Consider the following 21,002-nt stretch of genomic DNA (forward strand, 5'->3'; position numbering starts at 1 on the left):
GACCGGGGACTGTTGGTGAACAGGAGTTTCCAAATTATTGCACAGAGCCTCAAATGGGATTAAAAGTCAGGGCCACTCCAGGCCATTGATTACAGTTTTTTTTTTGTTTTTTTTTAATCTAGGTCACTCCCATGTAGATTTTGGTGTGGATCCTCGTCCTGCTGGAATATACATCTTCTCCCAAGTACTCTGGTCTCTTGCCGCATGTTTTCCTCCTAGATTTGACTCTATTTTGCAAAACTTCCAATCCCTGGAGCAAGGAACCATTCCCATAGCATCATGCCGCCTGCTACTATGGTCTTAGGGTGATGGCAGTGTTTGGACCCCAGTGCTGGGTGCAGACCTAACACTTTAATCTTGGTATCATCTGACCGTACAATCTTCCTCCACTTTGCTTTCTGGTAAACTCTAAGCAAGATTTCATGCAAGCTGTTGTAGTCCCATGGACAGTCTCTCCCTTCTCTGCCATGGAGGACTTACAGTTTCTTGACAGTGTAGGCTTTTTAAATCTTATATCCTTCCCCGATTGGTGCTTTTTAATAACCATTTTCTCAAATTTGATCGTATTGTTCTGTGAGACAGGTGTAAAACAGGGATTGCACCCCGGTGGAGCCCAGTCAACTCATTACATGATCTCTGAAGACAATGGATTGCACCAATTTAAAATGTACCTATGTAATAAATGGTCTGTTTTTATTTGTAACCCATATATTTTTTATTTTACATTCAAGTGTTTTGCAAAAATCAGCCTCACACAAAAATACCAGAATAAATGTTTATAAATATACCGTAAGAAAAAAGCTGTATACTTTTTATTGTCACTGTAAAAGCGGAGAGGAACTACTGTCAGAAATGATATTTCCATTCTATTACTAAAAGTGACATCTGCCATTTACACTCAGAATACCAACCAATCTGCCTCAACCCTGATATGCATAATATGACCCTGGATTCAGGGAAGGAAGAACAGAGACCGAGAGTATTTCCTGAACAAATAGCTAGTGAGGAATTAATGTGACATTTAATGATAGAGACACTATAAGAGAACGGCATTTGTCATTACAGATATCCAGGATATCTAGGACTCCTGAATGAACACAAGGAAGATCAGGACAATCTGAATAAACAGACTTCAAAAACCTCTTTGCTGGAATTAAAATAAAACAATTTTAAAGCAAAATCCGCTCTGTCAATCAGCGCTCTCCTGTTCCTTCTATGAATAAAGGGAATTATGCCCGAGTGTTGTTCTTTGTCCTGCCAAAGGCTGATGTATGAACACAAAGACCCTTTCTTCTCCCCTCCGCACAGGGAACAGAACAGTATTTCACAATCCTCATCTACACACACGTCCCTGTCGTACCACATACTCCAGCTTTATACTGGTGGGAAACAAATTATAGGAATATTAAGGGGGGGGGGCGGGAGGGGGTCTTTCGTGTTGATGACCCCGTGTCCCTCAGTCCTTCCAATCAACAGAAAAAGAGAAAGAATGGTTGGACCCGGCCTACTGAACCCTGATCCATTTGGCTACTACACTGCCTGGTAAACTCACCGAGGGGTCGGACGTCAATTGGGTGTCACCGTCCCGAGAGAGAGTGTAGGGACAGTGTAAAAATAACTGGCTGGAAATCACATGTAATATGCACTCAACAAACAGTTGCACAATGTCTGCAAAACCGTCCCGATCCCTGACAGCAAAGTATTTCCTTACACGACACCGGCTCACAGTTATCAGCAACCAGTGGAATCAGCACTGTGACAAATAGCACGTTCTATCCAAAATACGGAGCAGACACGGCATCTGTTCTATATAACATGTACAGGCTTCACGTAGATGGTAATATAATCTGATTTACAGACATAAGTCACTCATACATAAACGGCCACATATATAAAACAGACATCAGTGTTTAGCTGCCTCGTGTGCAATTGGAAGACAGGATATATAAACGTTAGAACGGGGCAGTCTTGGGGCAGCCTCCCACAGATCGCTACTGGGGCTGGATTATTAAAAATGTCTTCTTTTGGAAACAAATTAAATTTTGTCCACTAAAAATAAGGTATGACTATGTCGAATGCATGAACACACTGCTGTGAAATGCTAAACAAACTGGATTAACATTAAACTGGACTTGTGAGCGAAGAAGCGCACTTCACTCTCTGCCCCCGCGCACTTCACTCTCTGCCCCCCTTTCATCAGCGATGTGGCAGAGTTACTGGTTTAATCACTAAGACATATGCAGAGATATAGAGCCATTTATTCAAGTCACGTACAGTGATCTGCAAGCGCCCACTTACATTACCTTCACGAAGGATGAATTCTCTAAGGTTTTTTGAGGCAATGTTATAATTTTTTCAGTAGGGAGCATGTGAATACCTTCTGTTTTACAGTACCAGACATTTTTTGGGGCTAAACCAGTTAACTAGAAACCAGAGACATCACTGAGGCAATTCAATAAAATACAGCTTATCTGTTCACTAAAAAAAAAACAGCACCTCATGAATGTAAATTGGGACCCAAATATTATGTGTTACATTGGCGAGGTGGTGGTTCCTGGTGAAGTCACAGGCTATGGTCACATGCATATTAGCCTACAAAATGGCTCCGCTGTGTGTAGGTGGCAGCTCCACAGCTCTCACTGAAGAGCTTTTAAGATCCTTCACGCTTTTAACCACGCTTTAATCTGCCTGGTGTTGGCAGGGTGATGGGTGTTTTTGACAAATATTACATGGTCGAAGCCATTGTTCCATATCTTACAAGTCATTTTACCCATTGTCGCAAACAAGAGTCTTACCTGCGCCTCGCCACACCTCGGACAGATGGCAGTCCGTCTCGCCCGGCTCCTTGCAAAGCTCAATCACCTCTCTGCACGTGGTCTCCGGGGTGACGGGGACCTCAGTGAAATGCTGCTCGTTGTTACTCAGATACACCGTGAGGAACATCTGTGAGAGACAGCGGTGGATATTATTAGAATCATTGAAGACAAAAGGAACACAAAACACTTATCCTGGAATCCTGTCCGTTCCTGCCTCAGTCATGTCACCAGATCCTACATTCTCATTAGTAAACCTAGTACGTAACTTTCTCTGCAGTAAGGATTACTACTCACTGGCCTTAGACTGCTAGATAGGTTTCATATCCTGGGGGTAAATGTATCAAGCTGCGAGTTTCCGGACGGTTTGAAAAGTGGAGATGTTGCCTATAGCAACCAATCAGATTCTAGTTAACATTTATTTAGTACATTCTACAGAGTGATTGGTTGCTATAGACAAAATCGCCACTTTTCAAACCGGCCAGAAACTCGCAGCTTGTTACATTTAAACCCAGGTGTTTGAAAGCTGTGACTGCGTTTATTTTGGAAGGTCACTCAGACAGCAATAAAAAGGAATATGCCAAAAAAAAAAAATGGCAATGTGTCAACAGTCAGTGGGTGACCTCAGAGCTCCAGAGACTCTATCTGCTTCCGTACACCAAGTCAGCCACGTATACTCATTACAGCAACTAGAATATAAATGAAAAGCTTATGAGCTAACATACTGGGTGGAAATGACAGAGGAGGGATAGTAATAGTTCTGTACCCAGGTTTATATTGTGGTATCCGACAGGATTATAGTAACTTTAGAACTTAGGGAGTCACCAGTCCTCTGTATATCTCTCTTTCTGTGTCTCTGATGGCGAGCAAATCCTGGGGTCCTCCTAGACCAGGGGGTCAGCAACCCGTCTGCTGCGGCTCCGGAGTCCGGGTGTCAGTGGCAAATGGGGTGACAGAGCGCCTGTCACCCCCTTTGCTAAACCAATTACTATTTAAAAATATAAAAAACTAATGGGAGACGGCAGAGGAGAGAGCGCTCCTCCCCCGCCGCAGCTCCCTGCTGGCTGAATGACGCCGACGTGACCCTAAGGTCGCGTCAGCATCATCCAGTTGACAGAGAGCGCGCCGAGGAGGAGCAGAGAAGATCCAGGACCTTTCAAAGACATGAGTGGTCACTTCTGTGTTACATTGATAACATCATCGTCATTTATTTATATAGCGTCACTAATTCCGCAGCGCTGTACAGAGAACTCACTCACATCAGTCCCTGCCTCATTGGGGCTTACAGTCTAAATTCCCTAACACATGCCGACAGACTAGGGTCAAATTGTTAGCAGCACATTACCTACCAGTATGTTTTTGGAGTGTGGGAGGAAACCAGAGCATCCGGAGGAAACCCACGCAAACACGGGGAGAACATACAAACTCCTCACAGATTAGGCCATGGTTGGGAATTGAACTCATGACCCCAGTGCTGTGAGCCAGAAGTGCTAACCACTGAGCCACCGTACTTCCCCTAACATTACAGTAACTTGTCCAATGTCCCCCCCCCCGCCCAGTAATAACATCACTCGCCTCTGTAGCCACTCATTCCCCCCCACCACCTCCATTCTGACTTTGATCATGCCCCTCCCCCGAGACTAAGCTCCGCACTACAGCGACAGACTGGCAGCAAATCATAGCGCAGCTCATTCACGCCGAGTCACTGCCAGACCTCACTGGCAAATGGTTGGTACTCAGGGGTGGTGCTTAGAGAGTCACAGCGAGACCTGGCACAGGTCGGAGGGTTACCAGGGTCATTATAACTACTTTACTCCTGTCCTGGGTCCCACAGGATACAATAATTGGCCATGTGGGCACCATGCAGCCCGGGGGTGATGTGTGTCAGCGCTTTAAAGACCACAACCACATTCTTACTATTATTTATTTTAATTGAGTTTGAACAGTGACTAAAGACTTTAGAAGTGAAGCCAAGGCTGACATCAGCTTTACCTTGTGAAACTTTAGGCGGCACCTTGGAAAAAAAAAGTCAGTCTCTGGGTTTTGACCGAAAATGTCTAAACAGTGAGCAATACACAAATATGGAAAATATCAGCTCTTGGAGAGCGCTGCGGTTACACAATTAGGTGTTGTCAGCGCACACAAAAGGCTGCCGTGAAAACATACCCAGGAAAAACCGAACAGGTGAGTTCTACATGGAGAGAGCTGGATGACATAGACATAGGCCATAACTATGTGCACAGAGCATTTAAAAAAGAAAAAAAAAAAAATCCAGCGATCCAGGTTATAAGAGGAATGCAGCCTTACATGGAGAACGTGGCCTTTACCATCACTATTCAGCCTGCAGAGAAATTGTTGGCAAGCGCACAGCAATTACTGCAGCTTGTTCTACACAAATCTGCAGAATCTGAGGGCGAGCTCTAACCTCCAGGAAACTTTATATAGAAAGTGGGACATTTCCACTCAGCACATATTATCCTGTCGTGTCAGCAGAACAGCCATTCCCTGGAGATTAACAATTATGGATATCCAGCTTTACATTATAGCCGAAAAAACACTCTGCCCCCCTCCCCCTGTGGATGCCAGACCTGTGTCATTAACAAGTACCCCTGGAGGGGGTCTGCATAAGATGGGAGTACCCAAAAATTAATAAAACGATAAAAGTAAAAAGAAAACAAAAAAAAAAAACATTGTATATAAAAAGTGTCCTCAGACAGTCAATCTCTCCACCAAATCCTAGTAAAAGAACGTTGTACCTCAAACAGCTATAGTCAGTGTGTAATGATTCACATTGTTAGGATAGAATTTACAGTAAAAGTCACACAGAGCTGACCCAGACATGGCTGTATGTATTATTATTATTATTAATTTTTATTTATAGGGCGCCACAAAGTATCCGTAGCGCCGTACAGGGACAAACAATGGCACAGTACAAGGTGAAACAGCACAGTACAAGTAACAGTAAGCACTATAACTCTGGGGGCTCAGGCACAGCATGAAAGAGAGGGAGGGAGGGGAAAAGTGAGTACAGGCAGGTAACTATGGCCCAAGAGGGTGGGCACGGATGACAGGTTGAGAGTCACAGAGGGGAGCGGAGAGAAGCGAGAGGAGACAGAGGGCAGAGGGACTGAGAGGAGGTGAGCTGAGTAGCTGGAGAGCGCAGTTAAAAGTGATGGAAACAGAAGGTAGGAGAGCCCTGCTCAAAGGAGCGAACAATCTAAAGGGAGGGGAAGACAGACAGACACATGGATGAGACGGAGAGACGGGAGGAAGGGGGAGAAGGGAAGAAGGGATGAGAAAGAGAGGTAGCCGACCGGAGGGAGTTTAGGCATGAGACTGGAAGGCTTTAAGGAAAAGGTGGGTTTTTAATGTTCGTTTGAAAGAGGACAGATTAGGGGGAAGTCCTGATGGAGCAGGGGGAGCTTGTTCCAATGGCGGGGAGCGGCGCGGGAGAAGTCTTGGATACGTGCGTGAGAGGAGGTAATCAGAAGGGAAGAGAGGCGATGATCGTTGGACGATCGCAGTGAGCGGGAGGGAGTGTGAATAGAGATAAGGTTAGAGATGTAGGGAGCAGTGGAGTTGGCGAGGGCCTTGTAAGTGAGAGTGAGGAGCTTGAAAAGGATTCTGTAGGGGAAGGGAAGCCAGTGAAGGGCTTGGTAGAGTGGGGATACAGAGGTGGAACGGCGAGAGAGGAAAATAAGCCTAGCAGCGGCGTTAAGTACAGATCTAAGGGGAGCGAGATGAGAGAGGGGGAGGCCGATAAGGAGAAGGTTGCAGTAGTCCAAGCGGGAGATAATCAGAGAGTGGACGAGAGATTTGGTGGCATCCTGGGAGAGGAAGGGCCGAATGCAGGCAATGTTGCGAAGCTGGAAATGGCAGGATTTGGCGAGAGAGTGAATGTGAGGGACAAAGGAGAGAGAGGAGTCGAGGATGACACCTAGGCAGCGGAGTTGGGGAACAGGGGAGATAGATGAGTTGTCAACAGTGATGGAGAGTATCTATGTATCTATTTCCTCTCCAGAATCGAATCATAGAAAATAGATTCAAAAGCAAGAAATAAAAAAATTAAATAAACATTTTTACTCCTACAAAACATTTCTGCAGCATCACAAGAGGATAATTTTAAGGCAGCCAAGTGCTCGCTCTGTCTTATACAGCACAAATGAAGGTCACGGACAAGTATTGGAAACATGTTCATATGTTAAATCATACTTGACAACTTTTACTCGGCTTCAGAGAGATCCTGGGGGAGGTGGGCTTGCGGGGACGGGGCTTGTATTGCATCATTTTGGCCCCGACCCTAAACGACTGTCACAATTTTGGCCAATTACAACAGGGGATGGGGTTAAGATGACAATATTTGCATAAATGAGCCCCACCCCTTATCTATTCCGGGGCCAGACCCGGGAGGTTGTACTGCTCTCCCAGAAATGAGAGTCTCCCGATTAGGCAACTATGCATTAAAGAAAAGCAGCTAATGAATCTCTAGAGACTGAAGTGTCTTTTACATTTCTGTCTCCATTACTGAAGTCATGTTGTCTTACCTGTCAGTCTTTGATTAAATCTTGGTCTCCATAAAAATGGCCACCTCCATAGGCATCAATTCATGGACATAGGACACAATTTCTGTACCGTGTCATCATGCCACAGATGGAGAAGCCAACCACGTCTTGTACTGGCTCAGCATCAGGGAGAATGCCAGACTCTTCAGGGAGTGAGGGAGATCACCCCTATTTCAGGGAGTCTCCCTGACATTCAGGGAGAGTTGGCAAGTATGGGTTAAATTCTTTCCCTAGGTCTTATATAAAACACCTGTAATCTACATGTCATCGGATGCAATACAACTGAAAGTCCTGTGAATTTAGATACAGGAACAGGACAAGTTTAAGTGATTTTGCAGATGAGAATATAATGCAAAAAGATTTTGCACCTGAGTTAGGCTGGGTACACACTACAAAAAAATTCTCCCGATGCTACATTGTTAACAATTTTACCAACGATTTGAAAAAAAAAAAAAAAAAAGTCCTGATCAGCAGCCGATTCATGTGTACACACTGTACACGTTTTACAAGACTGTGCTCTTCATCTATGGACACTGCCGGTCCTGAGTGCTTACACACTACAGAGTTAGAAGGACATTGTTCCATCTTTGAACAAGATTTTTAGTCCGGTTTAAAAATGAAACGATACAATGTGCCTTGGAACGATAATCGTTCATCCTTGGAGCCTACACACTAATGCGATATCGGGGCGAATGGTCGCTTATCATGCGATTGACCCAATAATCGGCTGACAGCACTGTAGTGTGTACCCAGCCTAACAGACGAACAGCACTGTCTGTAATTTCCTTTTTTCTCCACTTGTCTCTGTATGGAGGGGATTCCTGTGCAATGCTGGTGAAGGAGAGTGCTCCAGAAACATGGCGGGATCTAGCATCTGACCCCCGTAGTTCTGGGGGAGGTGGGCTGGTGAGTAAAAATGTATTTAATGACTGCACATATCCCTTTAAACTGTATCCTATTGATTGTGACCCTGCAGCTTTTATAAAAGAATGAGAAGAGAATTAAAACATGTTATCCCAGGTTGTGAGGCTGTTCTCTTTCATTAAAAAGAGGACCCCCGTCTGGGCTCCATGGCAAATGGCGGCAAGCGCGTTTCCCTCTGATACTTGATTCCCTCGTGGTGGCCCATGTGTGGCGAGTGAGTCCCTGCTCCTGCTCTACCAACCCCTAACCCTCTAACACACATTCATTACCTTCCCCCTGACTGTACCCCTGCCTAACTTTTGTGGTCTTCCTTCCCACCCCCCCTCTCTTACAACCCCCCCCCCCCCCCCCAATACTACTTTGATGCTGTCTGTTCTATGTAAGATAAAGCAAAAAATAATATAAAAAAAAAAAACTGGTCACTTTACAGCTTAAGTTCCCGGTGGATGTCCTTCCAGGATCTTAGTACAATGTAAATGTTTTCTTATGCACACACTGTAACTTTCAGATTTTGTATCTTGTATACCTTGTATCGCTTGACCACTCAAAATAAAGAATTATAAAAAAAAAAAAAGAGGACCCCCACATCAGGTGCCATTACTAAATGATGCTTTGTGCACTATATGGTAAACAGAAACCAGAACCCCCAGAACTGGAGGTATAGAAGAAGATGCCCCAAGAACAAGTGAGAGAGCGGATCTCAGAAGGTGAGAACAGAACAATCTCCCAGACCTAGTAGAGCATAGCACATACACAGAGTGCTAAATAAAGTCATCTTTCCAAATGACTGTGGTTCCAGGGTGAAGGCGCTATGTAGAAAAGCAAAACAACATCAGAGGAACTACATTTGCAAATCAGCAATTAACCCATTTGCTCCCACTCTGCATTAGGGCGGAGATCACCTGATAGACAGATTGTTTAGTAAACCCACAACACATCAGACAATCTATACACCATCCCCTGAGCCTAGATAAGGGACACGCTCTATGAATAGTATACAGTAAGATGTTGTAGGATACAGATTACACTGTGAGTCATATGCTAATAGCACAATAACCGCACTCAGTTTATTCCAGCAAACAATGATGTAACCAGGTAAACAGTGCGGCCAGCATTAGTCAGAGGTGTAATCTCTTCCTAAATAACATAACTGGTTATCCCTGTTTCCTGGGCACAGACAGCTGTATCCGGCTGACTACAGTACACAACTAGGGAGGATCTTAATCCAGATGATAATTAAACCCCAATTAAGACAGAAAATAAAACATTACAGGGTCCACTGGGGGATTTTAAGAGTCTGATTTTTATGCTTAAAGCAACAATTAATGACAGGGAAAACCCTGCTGTAAGAGGGAGAGTTACACCAGGAAGGGCACTCTCTTAAAAGTGAATTTTAGTCCATCACTATTTTTAAATAATGGCATTTACCCTCTTTTCCCAGTCTGTGGAACAGTAGATCTCATACAGAAATTTACAATGGGGGGGGGGGGGGGGGGTCGCTTATCTACAAAACCAAAAGATTGGGCAGCACGGTGGCTCAGTGGTTAGCACTTCTGCCTCACAGCACTGGGGTCATGAGTTCAATTCCCGACCATGGCCTTATCTGTGTGGAGTTTGCATGTTCTCCCCGTGTTTGCGTGGGTTTCCTCCGGGTGCTTCGGTTTCCTCCCACACTCCAAAAAACATACTAGTAGGTTAATTGGCTGCTATTAAAAATTGACCCTAGTCTCTCTCTCTCTCTTTGTGTATATGTATGTTAGGGGATTTAGACTGTAAGCTCCAATGGGGCAGGGACTGATGTGAGCGAGTTCTCTGTACAGCGCTGCGGAATTAGTAGCACTATTTAAATACCTGATGATATGAGATGACGTAATCATCATCATCAACAACAGGATACCCATGTTGTGCGTCGAGCTGATATCCAAGGCTATTAATTCACTAGGACCTAGTGACATTAGACAGGGAACAGGTATTCTCCAGTATTTTATGCACCTTATAGAACTGTACATTCAGTTCTGGGTGGATGAAAGGTTTGATAACGAGCAGAGGTTTGCAGTAACACTGTGTACACACCACTCTGATCCTAATAGACGTGCCAGACATTCCTGGAATAGTTATCTGTCAGAAAGGTGTATGAAGAAAGCCAGACGCTGCATTAAGAGATCAGATTGATTTGCACGTTCTCTCCCTGTTCCACCTACACGCTTATATTACCAAATCATGTCACCAACTCTAGCCTAGATCCCATATTGCTTCTATGAAGAGAACGTGCACTGTTTACATGTCAATTTGTCCCCTGTGATATAGGTCAGTGCTGCTCAGTGTTTTTGAGCTGGGGCCCTAAGGTCTCATCCACACAAGCGGTTTCTCCAGATGCGTTTGGAAGCAGTATAATCAGAGACCCACTGATTTCTATGCCGTGCCTCTTCTATCTTCCACCCAGACATCAGTAATATAAGTGGTTTACAGGTTGCAGCTAGAAAATAGCCGCGTATATTACCGGCATCTGCACCGCGGTGCGATAAGGATCATGGAATCTACACCGGTTTTCTTGAGTCTAAGGTCTGTTTGGAAAGCAGCTTGAGAAACTGCTTGTGTGATCGAGCCTTTAGTAATAGTGTGCCCAATAGTGGGATCCAAAAAGTGGCAGATCCTGATGGGACGTGTCACATATCTGTTAATTATGGGGACTAGGAAAAAAGATTTGGGGACCTCACTTCCTCCTGTTTACATTCAGCATAAAACATTCATTTCACTGGTTACAATGTAAACACAGTAATAGTTTTTCCTCCCTGAAACGTATTCCTTTTCCAACAAGTTGTTGCTTGATTTTCTCAACAAGGCCACAAATGTAGCCATTCATAAACGTGGTCAGGATCCGGTGGGCTGTTGTACAAGTGGGACCCCAAGCTGTGGATCTCACAATTTCAGTCTATTGTGTCCTGAGCAAAGATTTTAAACGTGCAAGACCACAAGCATTGAAATAGGCATAAGAGGTAAACGTAATACCCTACAAGACAATGCAGACGAGGTAAGGGGAGACCTTGCCTCAAGGAGCTGATTACGAAGAAAAGCAGATGCTAGAATTTCCTGATACTAAACAGGAACAGAAAAAGCTCAGTGTGTTTCTCTTGTTACAGCTCTCGCCGGGTATCCAATCGCACCTGCTCAGGGGAGATAAGGAATGTGCAGGTATCACGCTAGGTCTGCATAACATCTACACACAGGGCTCAGTGTAAGGGAGGCTGCTGGCTTACAAATTTCGGTGTATAAGCCAAGGAAGACAACCAGCGTCAGTCAGCTAGGCGTAGTGCAGAAGGAAGTACTTAAATAGTGTGAATTGTTTATACTGCTCTAAAAGCCGTGACGGCTTTTTCCTTTCAATTGTACTGCTCAAAAAACAAAGTTTTCAACGTGATCCTGTTTATCTGGGAAGACAATGCTGCTTGGCAATAACAGAAGTGGAAAAATATGCTGAATACATGCAAACTGAGCTAAGTTACCAGCTACAGGGATTGTTTTGAAAATGGTGTTGGCGATGGGATGGGCTGAGTATGTCACCCCGCTACACCATGCTTTTTAGGGTTCCACTGGTTTTCAGCATCTAGTGCTCACTGACTTCTTCCACTGATGCCGCTTGGCCAAGCTAGCCACAAGCAAACTAAGAGTGTCAACTACACACCAACCTGCTCTACCCAGTTATAGGAAGGCAAATGCTTCTACCACCTCCTTCACCGGCAAACTATGCAGCTGCTGCAGCACCTCTGGCTGAATCCTTCCTGACCTCTTACTGTAGATCAGAACTGCTGACTCAGGAAATCTGGGCTCAAGGCAGAACAGCCGGGGATGGATTAAAGTGTTAGCATTAACCTGTGCGACACAAGGACGTGCATCTCACAGGAACAAGTAGGATCTAATAGTAATTGTGCTCATCTGCAACTGTTATAGGAGCTAACTGAGCCAGTAAGTACACCAAAGACCATAGCGCTTTACATAGGCTCCTAGCTCTCCTTCTGTACACTGTTACAGACAGGTCTGTAGGTGGGCCGACCAATGCAGGCTGAACCCCTCTCTGCACTGGCGTAATTTAGTCTGGATGGTCTAATCTGTAGATCTACCGTCCAAACTTACATCTAGAGCTCTGTCACTGGGATCTAGCACAACCTGCAAAACGAATTCGGCTCCAGGGGGATGTAGGTCAGATCCCTTTACTGCTTCCCAGGAACACGGATGTCCTTGGTAGGACACCCCGTGTTGCTGTGTGGCGGCACTGATGGGCTGTGAGCAGAGACCTTCCTGACGCCATCACCATCATCTCGCATGTTCACAGCCAATGCCATCAATGACCCACAGCGGAGACATCCCATCCTCTACCCACGACTCGTATGTGGGACTGTGAATCAGACTGGGAGAGGGGGGATTAAAGGGGAGGTGGCCGTGAAGGAGAATTAGATTACATGGGAGGTGCCAGATTACACCCATTAAATAGTCTCCCACATCGAAGAGACACCAATCAGAGTATCTTTTAGCAACATTTGTAAAGTGTAAACTTTGATAAATGAAGAGGAAATACTACAACATGCACATGCGGATACTGTAATGGTTACAGGAAGTGCCATTGGCCGGCCGGGCATTCTGAGACCTGTAGTTCCATTAATCTACAGATTACGCCGCTATACAATCATCAATATACATGCTCCTGTATTCCTTACATTCTGTGTGTCCTCAAATACTATAAAGCAGTCTGTTCACTTGTAATGACCACATTGCCAGTGAATGCAAACTGCAAGTTTCATGTAATGGACAGAATCAGTTTACTTTTCACTTCCATGAAAGCAAGAAATTAGCTGTGCCAGAGAGAATAAACACAATGTATAAGAGATGACTCACAGAGAAGCCAGACAGAGGTAACAGGTGAAATCGTGCTCTAGCAACAAAGGACCACTGACCCCAAACATTGTAATTTCCAGATATAAACCACAGGAGTAACATGCAATGTTCAGTGATAACCCCGCTCTCTGTTAAACACTGAAGTATTAAAGTATTACCTCCTCAGTCCACTACAGAAAGGTGGAGCTCCTCCCCCATCAGGGCACTGGCTCAATAAGCCGATCCTGCAGGCATGCCAGTTACTGTGACCTCCAGGGCCCTGCTCCCGGGTATGGATCCATACACTGCATTCTGCACAGTACATCTGCAACGCTATCACTTAAACTCTGTCTAGTTACATAAACTCCTCCCTAACGTGGAAAACTGCTGCAGGGGAAGCACAATGGACATATTCAGTATAAACACTCCAGTTGTTTCACCTCAGTAATACCCAGCCTTTCATGTATATTAATGTTTACTAGCTCTTTAAACGTAATGAGGACATTTGCAAAGCCTGGTGCTTAGGTAACTATAAAAAGGTCTTCGCAAAACAGATGTTTGTTTGCATGAGAATACTGCAGCAAATACCATGCAATGGGTCTATATGGCAGCGTGCGGCCCAAAAACAACCGTAATGCTTGCTAATAATCTGCAGCACAGTGGCTCAGTGGTTAGCACTTCTGCCTTACAGCACTGGGGTCATGAGTTCAATTCCCGACCATGGCCTTATCTGTGAGGAGTTTGTATGTTCTCCCCGTGTTTGCGTGGGTTTCCTCCGGGTGCTCCGGTTTACTCCCACACTCCAAAAACATACTAGTAGGTTAATTGGCTGCTATTAAATTACCCCTAGTCTGTGTGTGTGTCTGTGTGTGTATGTTAGGGAATTTAAACTGTAAGCCCCAATGGGACAGGGACTGATGTGAGTGAGTTCTCTGTACAGCACTGCGGAATTAGTGGCGCTATATAAATAAATGGTGATGATAAGCCATCAAATTGGGCATCTTGGTAAATGAGGTCAGAAGAGGGCATCTGTGGCAATCTCTCAATCACATTACCATGCCCCTGCCAAACCAGAAGCGATCCAGCCACCTGGTCTAATAGGGCCCCATGCCAAGCAGCAGTATCATCCAGTCTGTGGACACCTTCAGAACCTTATTTTTTTTATATGGGCCGCAGAAAAACATTGGAAGTCACACAATTCATATGAGCTAGTGAGCATGAGGTATAGAATCAAATGATCCCGTAACTTTAAGGCTAATAAAACGTCACTACTACCAGACCACAGAGGAGCCAGCAAACTCTCCCATGCGGGCTCAACGTGACGTCACTGGTTCCTCTTTAATTGATGGGTTACATTCTCATAAACACAGCTTCAGCTCACAGAATGGGTTCCCAGCCATTTAAACTGGTTTATATTAGCTGTACATGAGGCCTTTATACCATATAGAACTTGAGGTAATTATTATATCTTCTAGGTGGATTTAATGCAGCAATCAGATTGACAAATGCAGTCATCACAAAATACATGATCAACATATATATATATATATATATATATATATATATATATATATATTTACTAAACTGCGAGTTTGAAAAAGTGGAGATGTTGCCCATAGCAACCAATCAGATTACAGTTCTCATTTATTTAGTAAATTCTACAAAATGACAGCTAGAATCTGATTCGTTGCTATAGGCAACATCTCCACTTTTTCAAACCCGCAGTTTAGTAAATATACCCCTAAGAGTGGTTTGTTATTAAATAATGCCACCTTGGATCTTATTCAGCCTGGCTGTGTTTTACCCACTCATTGCAGCCCTGTTTTAGGTCAGCTAAACATACCTGCTTTATAGTGTTGTGCTCTTATCTGGTAGGCAAGGAAGATAAGGGGAAAGGATATGACTGTGGATGATTAAGCAGTGACTGTGTACACAGCATTAGCAGAGACAACACAACTACACTGCTTGCATCTTGCACCCAGCAGGTCACCGCACTATCCCAGGACAGGAGAGAGGATATAGGTAGTTACAGCCTCTGACCATCTCATTATTTGTTGTGTACACAGCAAAGCTGCACTATACCCATCTCCCACTTAGACCCCCTCATAGATAAGGGCTTGTTAGGTGGTAAATAGTTGATGTGTACACAGCATTACGGGATGTGGACAGAAGACATAAACAATGCTCCACTACTAAAAACAAAGATAAATCGAGAGTGATTCCAGGCCTGCTAAGAACTACCAGCATGCTCTAAAATCCACTTGCGAGGATCAAACAACAGCAGAGGAGTGCATTACTCAGCAGTAGTAAATAGTGACTGCAATACAACCATAAGAAATACAAGAGTGCATTTTACCACGTGTGTAGCTAAATATTTGAAAAAAAAATTGGATTGTACCAATACATTTAGATTAAAGGCAGCCACAAAACAATATTCATGAAAATGACGCCTAGTTCAACAAGAACTAGTAATAGGACAGATCTATAAGACACAAAGCGTTGAGATGTCCCTAGTAAAATTATATACTTCTTTTTCATGGATATTGGTTCAGCCTAATAAATGGCTGAATGACTGAATGCATGAACTAGCAAGTGAACCAAAGAAAAACACTATACTGCTATCTACACAATAAGCCTTAAGCTGGGTACACATTACAGAAATTTAGACCAACTTTTTATGCCGAGCGGTTTTACATGCGATCGATGTTCCGATCGCTCGGTCCATGGACTGCATACACACTAGCCTTGTTTAGGACGATAAAGGGAAGAGCGGACGTCCCTTTAGCGACTTTTTACAGCCATGTTTTTGTGAGCAATGACTAATTTCATACTCACTGTTGTGGATCGGTCGGAAGTTTATACACACTACACAGCGGAAACGAGATTGGAACGAAAATATTAAACGGTACGACCAACCAAATGAGGCGACAATCGTCCATTTGGGCAGACTTTCGACCATCGTGTCACTGCACACACTGACCCGACTTTTGAACGAGCGGTCGTATGTCGGCTGTTTGAGCCGATTATAGGACGAAAACAGAGTAGTGTGTACCCAGCTTAACAACACGAGTTTCAAATCCGTTTAAGAGAATTCAGTTTTTCAGCAAGAAAGCCGCAACCCGACTTTCTGTCCGAGGTGTTAGCATATAAAAAGGAGAGATACTTCGGGTATATCTGCGAGTTTCAGGTACTTCTTTGCCTCTGAACCATTATTACTGCATTTATCCTGCGAGACCAGGAAACAATACTTCCTACAGAAATCATTGCACGGCCCACACAGAATGCAGTCGCCGTTTCCGAAACGACTCATTATGTAAACTGATTTAAAGTTATTTTACTGGCAGTTCATAAACACTTGAATACCAATTGCATAACGTAAATGCAACGTATTGTATGTCTGCACAATTCACCTATGCTATAAAACAAAAGTGAAAACACTATAAAACTGTCCTCTAATTAACAGGCAGACATGAAAGCTGCTTGTCCGACAACTGAGAGGCTTGAGAACGAACCATGTAAACAGTTTAATCCAATCTGTCACGACCCTCTATACAGAAATGTGCGCCATTTATAACTCATTTACATTTCAACGGCCCTGTTGTAAATGACATCATGGATACAAATTTCAAATACAGTGAAATCACAAGTGGAAAGCGGCCAGTGAGGGAGTTTCGATAGCCAGATGAATTGGGCTAGCACAATAGAGAACTCTTGCCTTTAGCAAAACAATTACAAGAGTATACGTCCAGATGCTTCACATGAGCTTGTAATGAATAAGGATTCCATCTTAATGAAATTCTTAAAAAAATATAAAAAACTGTTTAACACCTACAAGTCTATTTGTTTTTAGGACATGCTATAGAATAGAAAGTAGGGACTGTCATTTTTTTTCACACTTCTGGTTGAAGTGAGAGGGGGAGAGGTGAGGTGGGTGAACATCTATGGCATTTATAAGTAAAAAAATAAAATACTTGTTAAAGTTAAATGTAGTATCATATGACAATATGCATGCGATATGTATTATTGCATAACTATAAAACAATCATTTTACACAAGAGGATAGTTTGAAATGTGCATCCCTGACACTATTTGGACTTTGTTACCATAATATAGTACAGCCAGGAAAAATAAAATGTGATATTCAGGTCAGTTGAGGGCAACCTGCGGAATATTAACCCCCCCTGTTAGACCCAAAATACCAGCTTAGTGTAATAATAAACACATCTACTAAACAGTCTGAAGCAGAATTTCTCCAACATTTACAGATATAAGTGGGCATGTGAGAATTCCTAAATGGAACATTTTCTGTCAGATCATGACACAAGTAGCAGAACCTGTCACAGCAGTTATCGCTATCACACCCACTCCATTTTATGGCTACAAGACTGAACTTTACTCTGAAACATCCAACTGCATAAAAAAAAAAAAAAAAAAGCCTTATGTTAAGCTAAAACGATTCCACTCAAAAAATAAAAGGGACATGTAGTTCCACTAGACCAGTAAGGCACCCACTGGTGTCAAACTACATACAAACTTTTACCAGCGTTTTTATACACCAGTATGGAAATGGGACCCGCTGGTTACAATGACCCCATGCCCACTTGAATTTGCATTACAGCGTCATTTTTTTGGACCCTGCATAATCCATTTATTTGCGTTCACCTCAGGTGAAAACATGGGGATCAACGGAGTGTCATCTATTAACACACACTTCCCCCAGGTGGCAAGTGCTCTTTACCCCCACAAGTCTAGAGCAATCACGTTTGGCATGCGGTGGCACCGGCGTTTAACGCACTGCTAATGATAACCAGCCTAAGTTTGCTCAGAGATAAATAAAGAATTGTACTTCCTCTCAGTGCCAACAGAGACATAACCATGTTCACTCTTATTAACTGCAGCGTAAAACACAGCATGGTGTCAAATAATAAAATATATTTCAATGCACTTTTGCCCGGGAAATATATCTGGTGGTAAGTGAGGATGGACGTTATAAAGACTGGGTGGTATAAATGAACAGATAAGAGGAGGTAGGAGATACAGTGACAAGGCTTCTCGGGTGACATGCCAGCCAGTCTGCACAGTGCAGGTACTTTACAAACAATTCTTTCCCACATTACAATCACAAAGCTGGTAACCAGATACGGCAGTATTTACCTTCAGTGGAGCAAGCAGGTAAATTGGAAGAATTGTGAGCTCCACATGATATCAACAAAGTAAACAAATAATCACAACTTTCAGACATTTGCAAAAAGATGAAAACAGATTCTTTGCAACGTGTAAAATTAGAAACTTTCAAATGTAAAAGAAAATGTACAAATCAACACTATATTTCTTGTCTTGATATATGAGTAACTAATACAATGGCAGACAGAAATCTCACCAAGTGAAGCAGTTATTTTAACTGTACTATCAACCTGCAGTTAATTAATAGCAAACGTATACGTGAGGAAAACAAACTATTTACTTACCGGCATCATTTTGGGTCCGTACCGCATTTAAGCAGAGGATGGAAGCCAAAGGCCGCGTCTGGTAGTTTTGTTGAAGGGTTTCAGGGCCACTGTGTTCAGTCTAAACACAACCAAAGGCTTGATGGGGGCAGGGACCTAGGATTGGACAAGTGAATAAATATAAAGCTTGGTGCTTACCATGCCAGCTGTTTCACTATATACTCGTGCCATATGTATTTATTTACCCTTATCACTGAGACCCTGTACCCCTTGGTCTCACAATAGCCCCAGGCCATCACAGACATGCCCCTCTTAATCAACCTTTGTCAGCATAACCTCCATTTTATCAGTTGGTCTCTGGCAGCCTGCCCCCACCTTGTGCCTGCTGATCTATGCCAGCCTGTCACCACATTGTGCCCACTGACCTGCCTGCCCCCACTATGCACCTGCTGATCTCTGCCTGCCCCCAGTTTGTGCCCACTGTCAGCTGCCCCCCATCACTTCTAATACATATGCCTAAATAAGATTCAGATTGGTTGCATCCCAATGATCCCCTAAACTGATTTATACCAGTGTTACCCCAAACTATATGCATTGACACCTCACAGCGATCTGTGCCAGCCTATCACCAACATGTAGTAAACACCTCCAGTGTGCGGGTCAGACCCCCAACATATACTAATCCCCTCCATAGTGCTCTGCATCAGACCCGCCCCCAACATATACTAAGCCCCTCCATAGTGCTATGCATCAATCAGACCCCCCAACATATACTAATCCCCTCCATAGTGCTCTGCATCAATCAGAGCCCCCCAACATATACTAAGCCCCTCCATAGTGCTCTACATCAATCAGACCCCCCAACATATACAAAGCCCCTCCACAGTGCTCTACATCAATCAGACCCCCCCCCCAACATATACTAAGCCCCCCCATAGTGCTCTGCATCAATCAGACCCCCCAACATATACTAATCCCCTCCATAGTGCTCTGCATCAATCAGAGCCCCCCAACATATACTAAGCCCCTCCATAGTGCTCTACATCAATCAGAGCCCCCCAACATATACAAAGCCCCTCCATAGTGCTCTACATCAATCAGACCCCCCCCCCAACATATACTAAGCCCCCCCATAGTGCTCTGCATCAATCAGACCCCCCCCATAGTGCTCTGCATAAATCAGACCCCCCCCCCCCCCCCCCCATAGTGCTCTGCATCATTCAGGCCTCAGCAATATATACTGTTCCGTGTGACCTGGGTCTGTGTACGTGATCTATAACCGTATTATACTACCCCCCATACTGGTTCTGTATCAATCTGACACCCCCATGTTGGGTCGGTATCACTGTGCCCCCCCCCATCTCCCGGACCAGGGTCACCCACCTGCTGCAGTCTCCCCTCCGTCTCTCCCGGTACCTCCAGCTTTGTGTGACACAGGAGGGAGGTGTCGCTATGAACAGGCCGATACTGAGCTCGAGTCCCCCCCCCCCCAGTGTGACGTGTGTCCCCCGCCCCGTCCTACGTCACCCCGGGGCTGTCCTGAGCGCTGCCCCCCGGCCCCGGCCTGTGTTACCCCCGTCAGTACCGGGGGCCTGAGGGGAGATAGGTGCCCCCCCCCCCCCGGGTGACACTCACCCGGCGCTGCCAACTTTTGCCCGAGTTAGTAAGAAGTTGGGTGAAAGTAAAATGGCCGCCAACCCTCTGGGCACAACACGGGTTACCATGGTAACAGCCGGTGTCCTCCATTCCTGACACTGCCCCTGTTTGTCTGTCTGTCTGTCTGTGTGGCACTGCCCCTGTCTGTCTGTGTGCCACTGCTCCTGTCTCTATGTGTGCCCCTGCCCCTGTCTGTGTGCCCCTTGCCCCTGTCTGTCTGTGTGCCCCTGCCACTGTCTGTCTGTCTGTGTGCCCTGTCTGTGTGTCCCTGTGCCCTTGTCTGTCTGCCCCTGTCTGTGCCCCTGCCCCTGTCTGTCTGTGTGCCCTGTCTGTGTGTCCCTGTGCCCTTGTCTGTCTGCCCCTGTCTGTCTGTCCCTGTGCCCCTGTCTGTGCCCCTGTCTGTGTGCCCCTGCCCCTGTCTGTGTGCCCCTGTCTGTGCCACTGCCCCTGTCTGTCTGTGTGCCCCTGCCCCTGTCTGTCTGTGTGCCCCTGTGCCCTTGTCTGTCTGTGCCCCTGTCTGTCTGTGTGCCCCTGCCCCTGTCTGTCTGTGTGCCCTGTCTGTGTGTCCCTGTGCCCTTGTCTGTCTGCCCCTGTCTGTGCCTCTGCCCCTGTCTGTGCCCCTGTCCCTGTCTGTGTGCCTCTCTCCCTGTCTGCCTGCCCCTGTCTGTGTGCCCCTATGCCCCCGTCCTTGGACTGGTCCTAGCTCCATTACTGACTTTCATTTTTTATAT

At 44.9% G+C, this 21,002-nt stretch overlaps 1 protein-coding gene across 2 annotated transcripts in view; it reads right to left on the minus strand.

The window, feature by feature from the left end:
- TP53BP2 (tumor protein p53 binding protein 2) overlaps positions 1–20,090 on the minus strand; it is a 34,848-nt gene extending 14,758 nt beyond the window's left edge. The window contains exons 1-3 of one of the 2 annotated variants that reach the window (XM_075204316.1): positions 19,999–20,090; positions 18,637–18,771; positions 2,796–2,943 (exon numbers count right to left, since the gene is read on the minus strand). In XM_075204316.1, coding sequence (XP_075060417.1) covers positions 2,796–2,943; positions 18,637–18,663 — 175 coding nt within the window. In that variant the 5' untranslated portion in view covers positions 18,664–18,771; positions 19,999–20,090. The remainder of the gene's footprint in view (positions 1–2,795; positions 2,944–18,636; positions 18,772–19,998) is intronic. The other variant, XM_075204317.1, reaches the window with a different exon arrangement.
- Between the last annotated feature and the right edge of the window lie 912 nt (positions 20,091–21,002).

Source organism: Mixophyes fleayi, chromosome 3 (assembly GCF_038048845.1).
Source record: "Mixophyes fleayi isolate aMixFle1 chromosome 3, aMixFle1.hap1, whole genome shotgun sequence".
Lineage (NCBI taxonomy): Eukaryota > Metazoa > Chordata > Amphibia > Anura > Limnodynastidae > Mixophyes > Mixophyes fleayi.